Source organism: Populus alba, chromosome 5 (genome assembly GCF_005239225.2).
Source record: "Populus alba chromosome 5, ASM523922v2, whole genome shotgun sequence".
NCBI lineage: Eukaryota > Viridiplantae > Streptophyta > Magnoliopsida > Malpighiales > Salicaceae > Populus > Populus alba.
In genome coordinates this window covers 22,930,679-22,949,037 of record NC_133288.1, presented here as the reverse complement: position 1 = coordinate 22,949,037, position 18,359 = coordinate 22,930,679, and the positions used below count along the sequence as shown (strand labels likewise).

Here is an 18,359-nt window from a genome sequence, read left to right as displayed (position 1 = left end):
AGCGTAGGCTGAGTACAAAGAAGGGCCACCATCTGAGGCCCACGAACCACTCAAGTTGCACGCGGATTTCTTCGGACACCATTCAGTTGACCCTCATGACATCTAATTTTATCAAAAAAACAATATTTTAAAAAAACCCCGTATAAATCAGTCAAGGGGATCAGACAAAAAAAACCATCAACAACGTAAATTAAAAGCACTTCCCATGTCCAATAATCCCTTGAGATCCCTCGTCACCCAATGGCTCGTGTAACTCCTCACATATAGAAAAATCAGCGAAAGTTAACAGGAAGTCAACTTATTCGCATCTTCATGGAATCATAGACTGACTCTCCCTCCAGAATATACAACTAATTCAGTCAATAGTCTACTCTTTGATGTGATCCCAGCGTCCCTGTCCTCCGGGAAATTGCATGACAAGGTTCCTCAGATTTATTAGCTGCTCCCCTTGAAAAATCTTGTGTTACTAGTATACCTATATTTTGGGTTAATTGTGTATTTGGGCCCCTTACTCTTACTTTTGTGTTATTTTGGTCATTCTATTATACTTTCTTCTGATATCATTCCCCAACTAGCCGACTCCTCATTTGTATATTCATTTGGTCATTTCCTATATCTCCGTAAGGGCAGAGGACGATGGCATTAAGATTTGAACCAAATAATGGTAATGATGTTTAACGTTGTCATTAGAAGCTTTGATGATTGTTGACTGAAGGACCGTGTCAGTACTTAAAGACAAAGATGACAGGGATTAAAGTGATAAAGATTAAGCTTTGAGGGACCAAAAAAAAATTTAATCCAGAAGATTTTTATATATAAACCCTATTCTTTACAGTTAAGCACTCCAACCCTAACTCACTGTAACAACCGAGACTATACTAGAGAGAGTCTCTTTCTATTTCCTTTGTTCCTCGTTCTTTCCTGCTCCGCCCTTGATTTGAAGCTCTTTAACAATGGGGTTAAGAGTACTTTCTGCCCTTGATGCAGCAAAAATACAGTATTATCACTTCAAAGCCATAATAATAGCAGGGATGGGCCTCTTCACTGATGCCTATGATCTCTTTTGCCTCCCTCCAATCATGAAACTTCTTGGCCGTGTATACTACGAGTACGATCATGACAAATACCAAATCCCACAAGTTGTGCTTGCTACCATGTTAGGCACAGTCCTGCTTGGTACAGTGATTGGTCAACTTGTATTTGGTATACTTGGTGACCGAATGGGAAGGCGCCGCGTATACGGTATCTCACTGATGCTCATGGTCCTCAGCTCCGTTGGGTGCGGTTTCTCCATTTGCAGGACCAAAACCTGCGTTCTTGTCAGTTTGGGGGTTTTCAGGTTTTTTCTGGGACTTGGGATTGGTGGAGACTACCCTTTGTCAGCTACAATCATGTCTGAATTTGCTAATAAGAATACACGAGGCGCTTTCATAGCGGCTGTGTTTTCTATGCAAGGGCTTGGAATTTTGGCTAGTTCCATGGTGACTATGGTGGTGTCTAAGACTTTTGAGGCTGCTGCTTCCAAGAAATTGTCAGAACATCATACGCCAGAAGATGCTGACCTTGCTTGGAGGTTGATTCTGATGCTTGGTGCTGTTCCTGCTGGACTCACTTATTATTGGCGCATGATGATGCCTGAAACGGCCAGGTACACTACACACACACACACACACACATATATATTAAAATGTAATATTTTCTAAAATATAAAGATCACTCACAGTATTTGAGGGAGGAATATTGAAATTTATCTATATTTTTTCTCATTGGTATTATTATAGTTTAGATCACTGGACTATACCGTGTCACTAGTTTTTGTTGATTTCAATCCGCCGTTGGTTGCCATAAGTTTGGCTTTGTTGACTTCTATATGTAGCTAGGATTGGTTAAGGAGACTACAGATTGTATGCGGAGCCTCCTTAAGTTGACCAAATGGAAAATTTATTTTTGATTTTCTATATCCATGGTAAATTATATATGATCTCTGCATGCACCGCCAGCGATTAGGAAATACATTTGGCACTGATCCTGGATCATCATTTTGCTAAACAACGATGAAAGATCAATTAGCTGGCGTTGATTCTTTCCCGGTTGACTGAGAAAAATGGAGTCAAGCAAGCAAGTTAATTTAATTTGCACACAATTAATTTATTGTCTCACGATTTGGACTCCTTGGTTTTCTGAAGATGACAGCAGCTATATTTTTCATACCATGGTGCAGGTACACAGCTTTGGTGGAGAATAATGCCTTGCAAGCAGCAAAGGACATGGGGAAGGTCTTGGATGTTTCAATTTTCCAAATAGCAGAAGATGATCCCATGCAGCAGCCACAAAATCCATCATCTTATCCTCTAATCTCGATGCAGTTCCTCCGTGTCCATGGCATTGATCTCTTCTCCTGTGCCACCACATGGTTACTTCTTGACATTGCTTTTTATAGCAGCAGCCTCTTCCAGTCCCAGATTTACAGGGAGAATCTTGAGTTGCAAGACACAAATGTTTATAATGAAGCTTTCAAAGTTGCTTTCTTCCAAACCATGGTAGCGATTGCTGCTACAATTCCAGGGTATTGGTTCACAGTCTATTTTATTGATCGCATTGGAAGAAAAAAAATCCAAATGATGGGATTTCTCTGCATGGGTATGGTGTATTTTGCAATAGGGATACCATACCATTACTGGGGTACAAATGAAAATAAAGGTTTCCTTGTCCTTTATGGTCTTACTTTCTTCTTTGCAAATTTTGGACCCAACACTACAACATTCATCGTGCCAGCAGAACTTTTTCCAGCTAGATTTAGATCAACATGCCATGGAATTTCTGGGGCAATGGGGAAGGTGGGTGCTTTCTTTGGGACATTAGGATTTCTGTGGGCAACAAAAAATAATGAGCCAAGAATCGAAGCAACGGGAATTGCTTTAGTGAGTTTGGGTGGGATTTGTCTCTTGGGAATGGCTTTGACATACTTGTTCACGAGAGAAACTAATGGAAGATCATTAGAGGAGAATGAGAAGGAGAAGTAAAACAGTGAGCTGTGCTTATTCAGATGTTTGATGGATGCTGATCGCCACCCAAATACCTCTGTCCCTGAAGAAGTGATTGCTTTGTGAAGAACTAAAAACACTGTTTTCTGGACAAGAAAATCGATCTAGATAGATCTGCTACGATTTCTTCTCTTCTCTTCTTTGTTTTTCCAACCTCGAAGCACTAGATTTTAGCTGGTGTCCTATTAGATGATTGAACTCTAAAACTCTCAGAAATATTTATGTAAATATTTAATGATAAATTTGTACTATTACTTCTCTATCCTTTTAAAATAGTGTTTAATTATTCTACATTTACCATGTTTTTTTACCAAATTTTAGCTTAAATCGGGTTTTACTTAAAAAGGATGTCATTTTAGTTAATTTATAAAAAATTCTTAGTTTGAGTTGACATGTAAATCTGTAAATCTTGAACTCGAGCTAGGTCGGGTATTATTACTATATTTTCTACATATGCAATTGCATAACATACTTTCCCAACAGTACAATAAACACTTCATCAAGAACCCATAACTGTAGAGGTTATCTTGTAATTCATGAACACAAAAGATGCACATACACAAGCTTGGCTTGCCATAATACCAAGCATGGTGCCAAGATAGAGTAGACAAATTTACATCCAAGCTGAGCAGTCAAGGAATATATGCTAGCCAGTAAGGCAAACCAATATTTAACGTTTCTATGCTGATTCAGTCGTCCCAAATCCGAAGTTATGAGTTGAAGAACAACTAGATATTATCCAAGCGTCACCTCTATGGGCAAAGATGATTTACTAATGCAGCAATGGTATGCAAATTCATACCTTCAGCATGTCTTCCTCATCACTTCCTCAACACAATCCTTGACGTCTAAAAGGAAAGAGAAGGTTGAGTGCACAAGGTCCATTTTGTTACCGTCACCATGATGTAATTGAAGTGATTAAACTTGGATGACTAATTAATTAAGATAAAAACACTCATGAAGTCTTAGGAAATTCCCAGCGTTGTCTTGACTTTTTGGAGTAGAGATATCTCTCTTGGTTTGGTTTGTAGCTTCTTTCCCAGAAGTGGTGCGTGGTTGGGGGGAGCTTAAACTTTTCACACTTTTCATGAACTGAAACTGGACAGTCAATCACACAACAGGCCAACAATTGCCTCCTGTGATTCATTGTCAAGTTCTTAACAGTTTAAAGTTAATTAAAACAGAAGGAATTGAAAAAAAATTATTTAAAAGTTGATTTTTGAGACGGTGTGGATGGATTGTGGACAGGACAGACAAATGGGAGTGAGAGAAGAACAGAACAAAACAGAACAAAAAGGGTTTTTGATGTAGGTGGTTCTGATGAGTCTCATAGTTCTAAATAGTCAGTTGTGTACACGTAGATCATGCAGAAAGCTTAACAGACTTTCAGTGGAACAGAGCTAAGCTAAATCTTGACAACGATTTCAATTATTACAAGATGGGAAGAACCTTTGAAAATCGAGGGAAACTGTTCATAACCTCACCGGAGGGATTTCGCTACTAATCTGCCAAACTTTGATGACGATTTCAATAATATCAATGATTGTTTTTCGCTAGCGCTGATGGAAGTTGTGGTTGACAAGGGAAAGATGCAGAAAATGCTGTAAATCCTGGCGACCAAGATAAAAAAGAAGATGAGAAAGAAAAAGCAAGACGCGATGGTGATCAGGTCACCGTTAGCTTCCGTGGTAGTGGTTTCGGCGATGAAAATACAGCCTGTGGTGGTGATGAACTAAGGGAGGTACTGCTAGCTATAGCTGTGCTTATTATCATCATGCGGTTTTCATCCTCATTTGTAAGCCTACAATAATTTGATGAACGTGATAGATAGCCAGAATGGAGTTAAGGAAGCTGTAACAGAACATGGGGATGCTAATACATTTTTTCGGGGCATGCTGTAGTAGCAGAGAAAACATGAGCTTGAGTGGACATGAATTTAGAAAATGAATTATTACAAGACATCATCGTCCCCGTGACATGCAGATTTTAGAAATAGTAAATAAAAAGGGGAAAAGCACAAATTTAGGACATTTAAGCATGTCACTTCTTCTTGGTGGGATAAGAAGCCATTTTGTTGATTCCACAAAGTCCTGCAGGCTTGCCAGTGTTTCTCTTCATCCTTATGAAACCCTTTTCTCCCCATTTAGATCCCCAAGAGTTTTTAACTGTGATGAAGTCCAAGCCCTTGGCTGATCCATATCCAACGGCTGCCACTCCATGATCTAGCTCGGTTCCACAATGACCATCAAAAACACCCTGCATCAACAAATCAATTTAGCCTACCATTCAAAATGAAAAACATATAGCTAGTCGCGCGCGTGTGTGTAGTGAATGATGACCTACCCCGCTGTAAAATTGGAAGTCTCTGCCAGAAGCATCAATGGCCACACTGAGGGGCTGGTTTGCCAGTGCCTTCAATAGGTTTTCTTCACTGTTTTGTGGCACATCATGGTATCCACTAATGGTTACTACCTCTGATTCTGCCTGCGAGAACAATGACGAACTAAAATTAAACCAAAAAGAGAACGAGCATGGCCTGGATCAGTATGATATTGGAGGCCTTTGGGAACATTGTTGTGGCCGATTTTTTGTTTTGTTAATGGGCGGCATCATTATACCTTTCTCATCTCACAGGTGCCCTCTTCCATGATGTATGGGTAGTCTTCCTCCCTGTGGAGTCCACCGTTGGAGATTATGTAAGCAAATGCATAATCCATAAGTCCTCCATTGCATCCATTGTTGTATGTAGTATCACAATCGACCAACTCTTGCTCAGAGAGGGATGTCAAATTTCCAGTAACAATCTGACTTATACCTTCTACTGCTGCCACTGTTGAAAAGGCCCAGCAACTACCTGCATAAAAGCAAATACACTCACCCACCATGACTGTTTTTGCAAGTATACAAGATAGAGATGAAGGAGCATGGGACACTTACCACATGAACCTTGGTTCTTGACATCAGTAACAGCTCCTTTCTTTCTCCAATCCACTGACTTTGGGATGCTCGAGACATCCTTGTATGTGAATTCCTCAGAGCATTCTCTTCTGTTAGACAAGTCAACATTCAAGCCAAGATACTTGTTTTTGAACTCTTCGTGGCTCAAATCAGCGAACTCATTCAATCCAAGCCAGTAGTTAACAACCTTCTTGTTAGTCTCGTCAATGTGGAACAAATTATCTTTGAAAATCTCAAATCTGTGCCATTTTTCTTCAATACTCTCATAAATCTTCTGGTGTTTTGATATCCATGATTCAAAGAGATCAATGATCTTATCCCTAGACGTCAAGTCTTCTGGGGCATAGCCTACAATTGAGAAATCACGAGCTAAACCAGAAGATGCAAAAAATGACATGAGAGACAACGCAAGAATGAAAGAAAGTGCGGGAAGAGCCATTTGAGCTGTTTGAATTTGAGAATGGGAAAAATTGTTGAGTGGAAGGATGGAGATGAAGGAAGGGGAGGGGTGGTATATATAGGTTATGCCCTTTGCTGTATGCGGCATGTGTTGCTTCAAGTAAAGTGCTTGGATTGTTTACTTTCTGAATACTGAGACTTAAAGATTGGTTCTTTTGATTGCTTTCAATCTAAGCATACGATATCACATATATACGTGTATGTACATGTACGTATGTATGTATGTATTATGAATGAACAATTTAAAAAAATAAAATAAAAAAAAAATACAAAAGGGCATTTCCCCCTAAAATTATGATAACTGTATTTGGTTGGTATCCGAAATGCAAAAAATAAATATAAAAAGAACAAAACGCTTTTGGTTAAAGAAATGAAAATAAAAATATAAAAATAAATTTGTTTTTTCTGAGATTGTTTTATAATGGATTTTTGTTCTTTCACGATAAAAAGAAAAGAAAAGAAAAACATGAAAACATGGATTTTTTATTTCAACTATTTTGTCCTTTTTATCTGGGTATATTTATCAAAAGCTACCTAAAAAACATAAAAATCCTTATAGATTAAAGATCAGTTGAATTTGAAATTAAGCAATGAGGGTTTTTTTATTTAAATAATAAGGGGTGAAGACCGTTGCTTAAAGGTCACGTGTAATATTTCGTGTAAATGTAACTTGCTATGTAGGCGTTAGTTCTAATTAACCATCTAAGATGAGAAAATAATGAAGAAAAAAAAGATCAGGCCTCCTCGTCGAAGACAGTCATGTTGATGGGCTTAAGTGTCCTCACAGCAGCAGATATTGGTATGGAAATGGGCTAGAGCCCATAGTCCAGCAACGTCTCGATGGTGGTCCATCACTGAGCATAGGCCTGTCCGCGCTGTTGGAATTTAAAGCCTCTGTGCCTGCATAGATGCATTATGAAACTCAGACTGGTTTCTCGACAGTCCTTTTTCTCTAATTGCATGTCCTTTGGATGCCCTTCTTCCATTTATCAACTTTAATTCAATAACACGACAATAATCCCAGTGAGCTGTTGTTTTCTGTATAACGACAATTATGTGATCCAATTTGAGAGCCTGCTTTGAATGCAGAGGGCTGATTATCAGCTGATTGAGAGTTGATGGGATTAAATGCAGCAAAAAGCTACACTCCTGACATTTACAACGTGCTTGGGAGAAATGGAAAGTTGGAGGAAGGGAATGACCAGTGAGAGAGGAAAGTTCAAATTATTTCCACTGTTCTGGGAAGAAGAAGGGAGATGTGAAGAGAGAAGGAAGGAGGATGGAGTTGCTTTACAAGGGACCACAGAAATCAATCTCTCCATTTTTCGAGAGAAAGTGAAATACAATTAGTAAAATTTCCTTAATTAACCACAAAACGAAAAGGGAGTTATTTTCCTCCCCTCGTTCTCTCTGCTTCCTTTTTTCTGGTTCCCAAACACAGCGTAAGCTTGAAATTCATGGCCTACCGAATATGGGAAGGGAAAATTAAAGATAGCCCTATTCCTGCACTGAACGATAAACAAGCTATTGCGGTTCAGAGATACGCTGGCAACAGCCATGGCCTAGCTACACAATGTGTCTGCTGGAATGAGTCACCTCCATGCATCAACAATTCTCACCTCGCCCGTGTGCATAAAAGCGTATCATTTGCATGAAATTGTAATGAAGAAAACCATGATTTCTTAATCTTGCAACTCCTCATAACTTCTTTACAAGTACAAAAGACTCCTTGTCACGAAACCATGCCTCTTACTGTTTAAAGAATTTCGATTTGAATGAAATTCATTTTTCTAATATATAACAACAAGAAATAATAGGTGCTATTATCATTGCATGCCGCAAGCAAGTTGAAGGGGCATGAAATTAAAGATGTTTGCCCCGAAATAGATCCCAAGCCTGTAAGTGGATTGGCCCCCTTTTCCACTTATAATTCTACAGGAGCTGAAGTGATGAGAGAGCTCGGCGAGCTCCAGTTGATGGAAAATAATGAGTTCGATCATTGAAAAATTGTGAAATATAAACATGACATTGAAGGGCTGAATCCTAGCAGAGGTAGGAAAGGGATATGGGATGCTGGAGTGATCAATAATGGGTTCTGACTTCGCTTGCTTTAGATTGTCCTTCTTCCTCGAAGTGTTCTCCGTATTATTTTGTAGTAGAGGAGAGCATGGTGCCAGCCTGCCAGTTCTTTCCTAACCACTCTATTTATTACCATGCCACCAGTATTATCTCGTCTCGCTAGTGACAGTTTCCATCTAGCTAGCACTTTCTTTACAAATTTACCATAGCCCTCAATAGAATATGTTCTTATTCTTGTAATCTCACTGGAGATTTGAGGCTTCTCATCAATGAAGATTCCTTTTCTATACTTGATTAACTTGTACTACAGTTGCACCTGCGTGCGTTTAAAACACCAAGAAATCACCTCCTTGAGCCGGGGATATATATATAGATGAATATTTTTCCTCTAAAGCCATCCATGATATCGCTGCAGCATTCCCTCTAACCTAATTCCCAGATCTTATAACTGCTAGCACCAGTAGTATTAGGGAAGTCTATGATCCAAAGACCTGGCTATAAATCTTACGTCTTTGCTGTCTCTGTCCTTCTCTCTTTGAGAAGAATGACATGAATAATTTAATGTCAAATAGGAGGCGTGGCAATGCCAGAAGGCGGAAGAGGCGTAGGGGAGTGGTTACTGCCTACTATCTATCACATGTGATCATGCACTTGAGGGTAATCAGACAGAGGCCTCGGTCGCTACGAAGGTGAAAAAAGAAAGAGTAAAAAGGGAAGCAATATTGATATATATGAAACAAGTAGGCAACAGCAGTAGGTGGTGTGTAGGCTTATGTAACATGTGAGGAAAATTATGTAGTAGTAGCAGTCTTTACTCTTTAGGATTAGATATTCTGGCCGGTGCCTGACTGTTATCTTTTACTTGGGAGAGTTACTAAGATCTACATAGTTATACAGCTGCCAGCCATGGAAACTTGTTGTTTTACCTGCTCCAGCTACACGTGCAACCCCGACACCAATTCTTACCCAAAGATCACCCCCCCTCCACTTTCATGGTATTTTTTTATTTTAAAATATTTTTTTATTTGTTTAAAAAAATATTTTAAAATTTGGCACATTAAAACTATTCAGAAACATAAAAAAATAATTTTACATAAAAAAAATTCTTAATTCTTTTATAAACATAGTTTGAAACACAGTTCCAAACCAAATAACTTTTAATCAGATTGATGTTCAAACCAAATCAACTTTATCCCGGGAATGCTAAAGAGCAATAACAAAACAAACAAACTACTAAAAAAAAAAGCAAGTTCATTGAGGCTATAAATATAAGACTCTATTCTTGGACCATCATAAGCCTAGAATTAAGCCCAAACACAACCCAACTAATCTAAATATTAAAAAAAAATGGTTGCAAGGAAAATTGTTTTTCCTATGTTCTTTTTTTTTTTTCGTCTTTGTCATGACCAACACCCATATACACTAAAAAATCAGCTTTGAACTTAAAGTTTTGGTTTCAAGAACGTTTAGAAATAAGCAAGTATCTCCTTCTTTATTGTTTTTCTTAGTCGGAAATTAATTGTGGAAGGTTTTAAGAAGACTTAGGGTTTTAATCATGATTAGATAATTGAATTATCTATGAATTATAATTGATATTTAGGGTGTTAGTCTTGCTCAAAATCTCAATCAACTAATTGATCGATTGGTTGAATTAGTCGATCAGTTAATTGGTTGTTGTCAGTCGAGTGGTTGGTTGGTTGATATTAGTCGACCGGTTGACCTGTGATAATGGTTGACCGGCAGTATTCAACTTTATAATTATGTTTTGATCTCTGAGCTAGGAGTTTTAATCTTTTATGTTACTTGTATTGAGTTGTTTTTTTAGTGTTTTCCGTATCTATTAAGGTTTTGCTGACATTTTTTTTAATGATCTTTAATAAGATAATCTTTAATATGCATGTAACATAAATATTTATGTATGTTGATTATATAATGAGTACGGATAACATTCTTTTAGTTTTTTATTTCAAAATTTTAGACACCCCACTATTACATAATTTTATTTAACATTTGGAATTTAGTTAATGTAATAAGTATTACAAACTCTTGTTTTGTTTTATTCTAGTGATGAAATGCCTAAAAAGTTTACAAAACAATGTGAATTATATTTTTTTTTTTATGATATGTGTGTTTCGAGGCTTGGCACAGGTGGGGGTGTCCTGATAACACCACTCTTGCGTTGCTAGTCATGAACCTGGGATTTGTATCGCAACAATAAATTCATGTTACTATTCACTACAATAACATGACATCTATAACCTTAACAAAAAAAAAAATAGCTAGCTTTTGGTTCAGGGATATTTCAGTATTTTCACACGGTACATTAGTCACTATTAATTTATTTGAAAGTGTTTTCAATGATTCCATATTTTTATGCACGGTAAAATAACAAAAATACCTCTAGAATAATAATTAAAAAAAACTAACATTGTTGTACAAGGATGTTTTAGTTTTTTTGTTTTAAATTGTCTAATACAATTACATGTTTGTTCTTTGGATCACAGAAAATTAGGCCATTTAAATAGGGGTATTTGCATCTTTTCCTCAAGGTTTTTTTTTTTGTAATTAATGGTTTGGTTAAAGGTGATGATGTATTTAATGATAATAAGAAGAAGAAGAATAAGAATGAAGTTGATAATAATAATAATAACAATAGTAATAGTGATAATGACAATGATATTACTTATTAATAATAATTATAATAATAGTAGCCATGATAATAATAATAATAATAATTATTATAATGATGGTAATAACGATAACAACAATAGTGAATAGTGATAGTGATAATTTATTATTTAACGTTTGATTTGTTTAGGTTGAGTTTCATTATTTTTTATATATGGTATTTCTAGTTTAATAACTTGGGTCACGGGTTTAAAAAAATTAATGTAGACCGGCATCTGCTTTTATTTTATATATATTTTTTAATTTTATTATTCAATATTAAATTTTTAAATTGAAAAAGGCTTTATAGTTTGCTTAAATTCCTTTTCTATAAGGTTCACCCTATCTCATGACCTAAGCCATGTGTTTTATGAATTAACACGAGTTTTTCTCCCCTTATCATCCAACTATCTTGATTTTTTTATTTTTTTTTATCCAATTATATACTTTCAAAAAAATTTTTTTTCTCAGTTATCTTAGTCTTTTTTTTAATTTTATTTTGTTCATTTACTACTGTTGTTAATTTTTTTATTATCTTATTAAAATAAAATCAACTTATTAATCCCAATCAAGGCTGTAATTCAAGTAAATTATTTTTCTTATTGATTTAAAACACGCTTGCAGTATCTAGATATTTTTTTTTCACAGAGAAAAATACAGACCCACAACATAGGGTGAGCTCATATCTGGTTCAAAACTAATGATCAAATGTTGTTTGTGTATGACGTAGTGTCGCATTTCATGTGCACAGACGCAGCCTGGAATAGCAATAAAAACTCTGTCCTCATCTTTGAGACTTTCTTAATCTCCAACTTTAGTATGTATTTTGGATTTGTGATAGAGGTTGTTTTTTAAAAATATATTTATTTTTTGAAAAAATATTAAAATAATATATTTTTTATTTTAAAAAATTTTATTTTTAATATCAATACATTAAAATGATCTAAAAATATTAAAAAAAATTAATTTGAAGCTAAAATAAATTAATTTTTTTTAAAATCACGGTACAACAACAATTCTAAAGACCAAAAAATCATCAATATCTAGAGGAGTAAAACAGTGACAAGAAAATAATGTGCTTACAATGAAAGTTTTATTCTTGAATCCAAGTTCATCAAAATCTGAAAATCATGGAACCAACCACACGAAGAAATAGTAATGAAATTCCGTGCGAGGAACCAATCCTCTCTTCTGAACCCTAGATTCTCAGTACTGATGAGAACAGGCAACAAATTTTTCAATCTTGGAGTGAAAAATGGGATGATGGACACCACATGAATTGAATTTCTATTCCAAGTCTGGTTAACAGTTGCTGCAGGCAAGAGTGGTAGAGAGAAGGGAAAGAGACGTGTAGAGAATATTTTTTTTATATTATTTGATGAAACGACATTTTCTTCAATTGTTTTTTTAAAAAAAAACCAGTGAAAACAAAGGAATAGGATAATTCATGTTCAAATAAATGCAGGGACGATGTTAACCCTCGAAAAGGAATAGGATTATTTGTTGTTTTTTATTCGGTAATAAAAAAATAAACAAAGGAATAGGATAATTCATGTTCAAATAAACAAAGGAATAGGATTATTTGTTGTTTTTTATTCGGTAATAAAAAAATATGCTCAATCAATTTTTATACTAATTAAAATTACAATACCGAAAAAACAACAATCAAAATTAAAATTTATTTTCAAATATTTTTACAAACACACGCTACGCAACTAGCGTTTTAGCATCAACTTAGCATCAACAAAGAATCTATACAAGTAGGTAGCTAGATGAGGAAGCACAGGGGTCCAAAGTAGTATCCAAATTCACGACGTCTTCTGATTTCTTCTTTTCCTATTGTACTGTTCCTAGTCATGTTCGCATGCATGTTCCCCTGTGCAGCGCTGGTGCTCGATGATGAGTTCAAGTTCCAGGAGAGAGTTGATTCCAGATTTTTTTTTATTAATTTTTTTTTTGAATTTGTTTTAACCAGTCTGTTCCTTGAGAGAATAAAAGCTCGTTAAACAGCGTAGAACAGAGGCATGGAAAGGAGTGAAGATACGTGCACGAAATATCTCACGGAATCCATGGCTGCTCTGTATCTTCTTTACTCATTCTCCACTATAGCTAGGGTAAGAACCAGTAGCAGCAGCATAGCAATAAAGAATTAGGTTATCAGGATGATCTCACTATTTCAGGATGCTAGCCTCTATCTGCCTCCTACCTCTGTGTAAACTTGCTCACACACGCACGCACGCATCATAAAAATCTCTGCAAGGCCAACCATAATGCTCGGCACCTCCTTTTTATCATGGAGATCATTGCTCCAATCCCTCTAATTTGCTTCATGTCATCCCTCTGGGGTCCCGTTTGTTTATATCATCCCAGTATTTTTTTTCATTTCATATTAATTTTTTAATATTTTCAAGGCCATATAGACTCAAGTAAAAGTAATGTTTGCTATCACAACAGGTAGGCTTTGCAAATGCTGTTGCAACTCGAAATTATTCGATTATATTTTCGATGCTAGACTAATTGCTCCTCGTCTAGAATATATAGCTCGTGGTACATAATTTATTTCGTTTCATAGGGGAATATTTAAATGCTTCGAAAGCTGTTGCCTTAACCCTTCACATTTAACTAGGAAGGGTTGAGTTAATATTCTTTTTTCTACTCGATGATAAAAAAATATATATATATATTTTAAAATGTGTTGGTTTATATGCTCTAGTCCCCGTCTCATTTAAAAAAAAAAAAAAGTTAAAATAGCTGTCTTTATTCATAAAACGACGTGACATTAATGGATCAACTGTGTATTTTTTAATAATTTATTTTGATTTTTTAAATTTTAATTTTGAGTAATTAATTATAATTGCAAGTAAATTGCTTTGATTTCTTGGATGAAATTAAAAGAAAATAAACCATAATAAAACAAAAAACCTCAAACATGGACGGCGTGACAAAGAATTAAAAAAAACACATTTAGATTTTTAAAGTTAAAAAATAACAAAAATTATATAATTCAAGTTAGTCTAATTTTTTAAAAGTTTAATTTTAATATAAAAATATATTTTATTATTTTTTCAGTTCTTTGTTAAATAGAAAAGAGAAAGATGATGGGTAGTCAAATTCCGGTAAAAAAAAATTACTGCTAAAGCCACCAAAATAAATTTTTCTTGTGTTGACGATGTTCTTCCATGAGATGCGAAGGTCACAAAACCAAGTGTCTACCGAAGAAGAAGACATAGAAGGTGTTTAGTCAACACTTTTCCCATGGGGCATTTGATTGATCAATTTGTAGTGATAGAGGGACCCATAAACGTGCTGACCCCTTAAGATTTACTACCTTCCCATCCTCACAAAAACACAAAATTAATCTCTGGTCACTCATTTTCCCTTAGAAAAACTCTCAGAAAATTTGCCTGATTGGGGAGCTTTTCAGGTGCCGTTGTGAAGGCCCCCACTGAGCTTTTATGAGGCCAAATCTATCTCCCTTCTTTCCCATTCTTCAATCTCTCTCTCTCACGCCCGCATTTTCCCATCTCCTTTGGTTTCAGTGCTCCTATAAATTGCATGCCAAAACAAACCATTTCCTTTCCTTCACTCCCAAATCCCAATCAACGACCCTCTTTCCCGTTTTTACAACCTCAATACTCTGTGTTTCTCTTTGTGTGTGCGTGTGAAGATGTTGGCAATGGAAGAGCTGCTGTGTGAACTAAGCAGTGAAGGGCTAAACGACCAAGGGTTGCCACCGGGGTTTAGATTCCACCCTACAGATGAAGAGCTTATAACCTTTTATCTGGCTTCTAAGGTGTTTAATGGGAGTTTTTGTGGCGTAGAAATTGCTGAGGTTGACCTTAACAGATGTGAACCCTGGGAGCTTCCAGGTATATACATTTACGCCTAGCTAGCTATTACTCGCTGCTTGCTTCCGAATCGCTTTATCATTCATTTTTTCTTCATGTCAAGATGCATGGCACCGCCAAAAGAAAATGATCGGAATATTCCCTTTAGCTTTAGGTTGTTGCTATGACTTAGCTTGCTTGATACTACACACACACACACATACTCTACTGCAGGTAGTTTCCAAAATTATGTCTAGCTCTTCTTTGCATCTTCTACTTGAAGATGCCTCTCCCTTTTCAGTTGAGGCTAGGCTAGCTATAACTGGATCATCCGAAAAACATGCCTTATCTTGAAGGGAACCCAATTTCTGACAAACTAGGAGCACATGTATAATGTAATTAGCTACGCTTGGAGGGCAAAAAACCAGATTATGGGTCCTGTGTTTGCCAAAAGAATTGGACCTCTACCCACATATTGTTGCTTCTCTTTATGTTTTGTGATATATATATTTTCATTACTTATGAATTATGTTGTCATTGTTATGCATTTGAGTATGATACACTCATAGCCATTAATTAAGTTAATTCTCCTCTAGAAACTTTTTTTTTACTGTACTGATCTGACCATGCATTCATTAACTTCTGAGAAAATCCCAATTTCATTAATGTGCATTTGAGAAAGGGCAGCATGTCTGTGTGTGTGTGTGTTAATGCTGTTGTGGTGTTGGTTCTCCTGTTGTTTAATCAGATGTGGCAAAGATGGGAGAAAGAGAATGGTACTTTTTCAGCTTGAGAGACAGGAAGTACCCAACAGGGCTGAGAACAAATCGGGCCACCGGAGCTGGCTACTGGAAGGCCACAGGCAAAGACAGAGAGGTATACAGTGCTTCCACTGGTGCTTTACTTGGCATGAAAAAGACCCTTGTTTTCTACAAAGGGAGAGCTCCTAGAGGTGAAAAAACCAAGTGGGTCATGCACGAGTACCGCCTGGACGGTGACTTCTCCTACCGTCACACTTGTAAGGTAATGTAACGCCGACACCTTTTCCCGCCACAGGTGCTCCGTGGGAATCAAGTTAGCTTGCTACTGTGATATTTTGTTTGATTCTGAGTTGACTTGTTCATCTTAACTGGGATAAGATCATGTACACGCGGATTAGACAATTTTCACTTCGTTTATTCACCTTTGGAGGGTAGTGCTTGATGTGATTGGTTTGATTAATAAGCTCTGTTCCGTTGTCAATGGTTACACTTCCATTTATTGTTCTGTCTGGTTCAAAATGTTACCCTTGTATTCAAACTTTATACATACAATTAATGTTGCATTATGCTGTGGCTTTTTCCCCATGATACACTGTTGCGGGCTTATATCAAGGGAAGATGGCAAGTAATAAAGTTTATTGTAATTGATTTTTAATATTTTATTCTCATATTCCTTGGAAATGGCCATTGTTTTCAGGATGAATGGGTGATTTGCAGGATATTTCACAAAAAAGGAGAGAAGAAGGATGTGTTTCTCCAAGCTGAACAAGGCTACCACCTCTTGGAAGTCTATTCACCAGCCAATTCAGGTTCTTTGCCTCCATTGCTTGATGCATCAGCATCGTTTTTTGATCAATGTCAATCCAAGAACAAAGTAATTGATGCCCTCCAAAACGCTTTTCTGATTCCTGAACACCATGAAAATGACCTCAAGAGCCTGCCAAACCCTCTTGTTTCCCAATCCCATGTCCTGTCAATAAATGGCTTGCAGCCCTCCTTCTCATCCACTCCCATCTCCATCAACAGCACAGCCACATCAACCAATAAAAACACGAACACGGACAACAACAGCCAGTCACCATCGATGCTCCTCAAGTCCATCCTCTCATATCAAGATTGCACATTGAAGGAACAATTCAGTACTGTTTCTAAACAGTGGAAGACTGAAGCAAGCTTTTCCCATGATGCTACCTTCAGTGGTGTGGATAAGATCACTCGCCCACATCCATACCTAAACAATCCCTTGTTTTTTGAGATGGATCGTAGTAGCAATGTTCTGGGGTTCTCAGGATCTGCTTCTGCTGCAGATACCATAATCCATGACATGTCCACTTCAATTGGTTTTAGCAGAGCCGGCTTGCAGATGATGTCAGATACTCCCATCAGACTGCCTGGAGAATCTTGGCCATTGGATCCTTAACGGGACTTTCAAGGCCTCAAAAAACATTAATTATTGCTGTAATAGATGATAGTATAATATAAGGGTGTTTCCATCTATACAACATTGTAGCATGTTTTAAAGCTCCTCTAAGATGTAGCCTCGCCATTGCAATTCGCAAGTTCATCCATGCACGTATCTATGTAAAGATTGAGGAGTACTTGTAATAATTGTTGTCCAAGGATTGCTGTGTTTTCGAGATTTGCTGGCTGCTTGCTTAATGGGGGTATGGAGATTCTCAGCCTTTCACTGGTCAGCTACAGTTTCTGTTTGATATGACGCCATGGATGGGATTGGAGGTTGTCCATACATAGAGTTCAGGTTTTTGTTTTTAAAAAATAATTTATTATTGATGATGGGACTGGGTCCCTTACCCTGCCATGCCTAAAGTACGTAGCTTGGTCCCTATACACAAAAAGTTCTGTTTAAAGGCTGCTATTAAAAGTCGATGACAAATGGCATAAGGTGTTGTATGATAATTATATGCCTGTATAGCGATAAATTGAAGAATTAACATCTAAAATATAATTAAATGTTGAAATAGTAAAGGTTTAAAAAGATTCAGAAAAATATCAAAGTTTGAAGATTTCAATGTTCAGAAATATGTCAGTTCAAAAACAATAGCCTGTGTAATAATTCAATCCTATTACAAACATCAATAGATTTAATTGTTTGTACATCAATAAACAATCCAAACAAACCTGCCATATCTTGTAGTGCATGAGTAATCTTTTCAATGAAACGTGTGTAACCCACTTCTTAATCGCTCAATTAAAACATGGATCAAGTCATGATCAAATTTTATACAGTAAAAATATAACTGACATACAAAAAATCAATTTGGATCACATATTGTTGAACTCGCTCATACAATCGCACTTACATATATGTACGATTGTAAATAATAGTCTCTTCTTGTGTAAAAAAATCAATTATAATTACACCAAAATATTACATTTAATGATAATTAAATTAAACCTAAATTGAAAATATATTAAAATTAAATATACTTATAATGTCAGTAAATACATCCTCTGATCGATGTTGATCATGCAACTGCAAAATAAAAGTGTCGACCGGTTTGATAAACATGTATTATGACTCATGCTATATATAAATATCATAG

General features: G+C 36.3%; 3 protein-coding genes across 3 annotated transcripts; 2 read left to right on the top strand and 1 right to left on the bottom strand.

Moving 5' to 3' along the window:
• The first annotated feature begins 855 nt into the window (after positions 1 to 855).
• On the top strand, positions 856 to 3,337 carry LOC118061887 (probable inorganic phosphate transporter 1-9). The gene is made up of 2 exons (XM_035075503.2): positions 856 to 1,648; positions 2,222 to 3,337. Exons 1-2 carry the CDS (start codon positions 954 to 956, stop codon positions 3,021 to 3,023), a joined length of 1,497 nt encoding a protein of 498 aa, XP_034931394.1. The 5' UTR covers positions 856 to 953; the 3' UTR covers positions 3,024 to 3,337.
• A 1,608-nt stretch (positions 3,338 to 4,945) lies between these two features.
• LOC118061888 (cysteine protease XCP2) lies at positions 4,946 to 6,496 on the bottom strand. The gene is made up of 4 exons (XM_035075504.2): positions 5,982 to 6,496; positions 5,663 to 5,898; positions 5,388 to 5,528; positions 4,946 to 5,300 (listed from the first exon to the last, which is right to left on the bottom strand). The coding sequence occupies exons 1-4, from the start codon at positions 6,439 to 6,441 to the stop codon at positions 5,085 to 5,087; spliced, it is 1,053 nt and encodes a 350-aa protein (XP_034931395.1). The 5' UTR covers positions 6,442 to 6,496; the 3' UTR covers positions 4,946 to 5,084.
• An 8,044-nt stretch (positions 6,497 to 14,540) lies between these two features.
• On the top strand, positions 14,541 to 17,427 carry LOC118061889 (protein CUP-SHAPED COTYLEDON 3). Its single transcript, XM_035075505.2, has 3 exons — positions 14,541 to 15,076; positions 15,783 to 16,057; positions 16,493 to 17,427. Exons 1-3 carry the CDS (start codon positions 14,875 to 14,877, stop codon positions 17,213 to 17,215), a joined length of 1,200 nt encoding a protein of 399 aa, XP_034931396.1. The 5' UTR covers positions 14,541 to 14,874; the 3' UTR covers positions 17,216 to 17,427.
• Positions 17,428 to 18,359: the final 932 nt, after the last annotated feature.

What these genes read in the sequence shown, in the direction of transcription:
- LOC118061887 (XM_035075503.2), top strand. Translation starts at nt 954, where the DNA reads ATGGGGTTAAGAGTACTTTCTGCCCTTGATGCAGCAAAAATACAGTAT. An exon ending in ATGATGCCTGAAACGGCCAG is followed by an intron (nt 1,649 to 2,221) that starts GTACACTACACA and finishes ACCATGGTGCAG; the next exon opens with GTACACAGCTTTGGTGGAGA.
- LOC118061888 (XM_035075504.2), bottom strand. Translation starts at nt 6,441, where the DNA reads ATGGCTCTTCCCGCACTTTCTTTCATTCTTGCGTTGTCTCTCATGTCA. An exon ending in CAAGAACCAAGGTTCATGTG is followed by an intron (nt 5,899 to 5,981) that starts GTAAGTGTCCCA and finishes GCTTTTATGCAG; the next exon opens with GTAGTTGCTGGGCCTTTTCA. An exon ending in GCACCTGTGAGATGAGAAAG is followed by an intron (nt 5,529 to 5,662) that starts GTATAATGATGC and finishes TTGTTCTCGCAG; the next exon opens with GCAGAATCAGAGGTAGTAAC.
- LOC118061889 (XM_035075505.2), top strand. Translation starts at nt 14,875, where the DNA reads ATGTTGGCAATGGAAGAGCTGCTGTGTGAACTAAGCAGTGAAGGGCTA. An exon ending in TGAACCCTGGGAGCTTCCAG is followed by an intron (nt 15,077 to 15,782) that starts GTATATACATTT and finishes TTGTTTAATCAG; the next exon opens with ATGTGGCAAAGATGGGAGAA. An exon ending in CCTACCGTCACACTTGTAAG is followed by an intron (nt 16,058 to 16,492) that starts GTAATGTAACGC and finishes CATTGTTTTCAG; the next exon opens with GATGAATGGGTGATTTGCAG.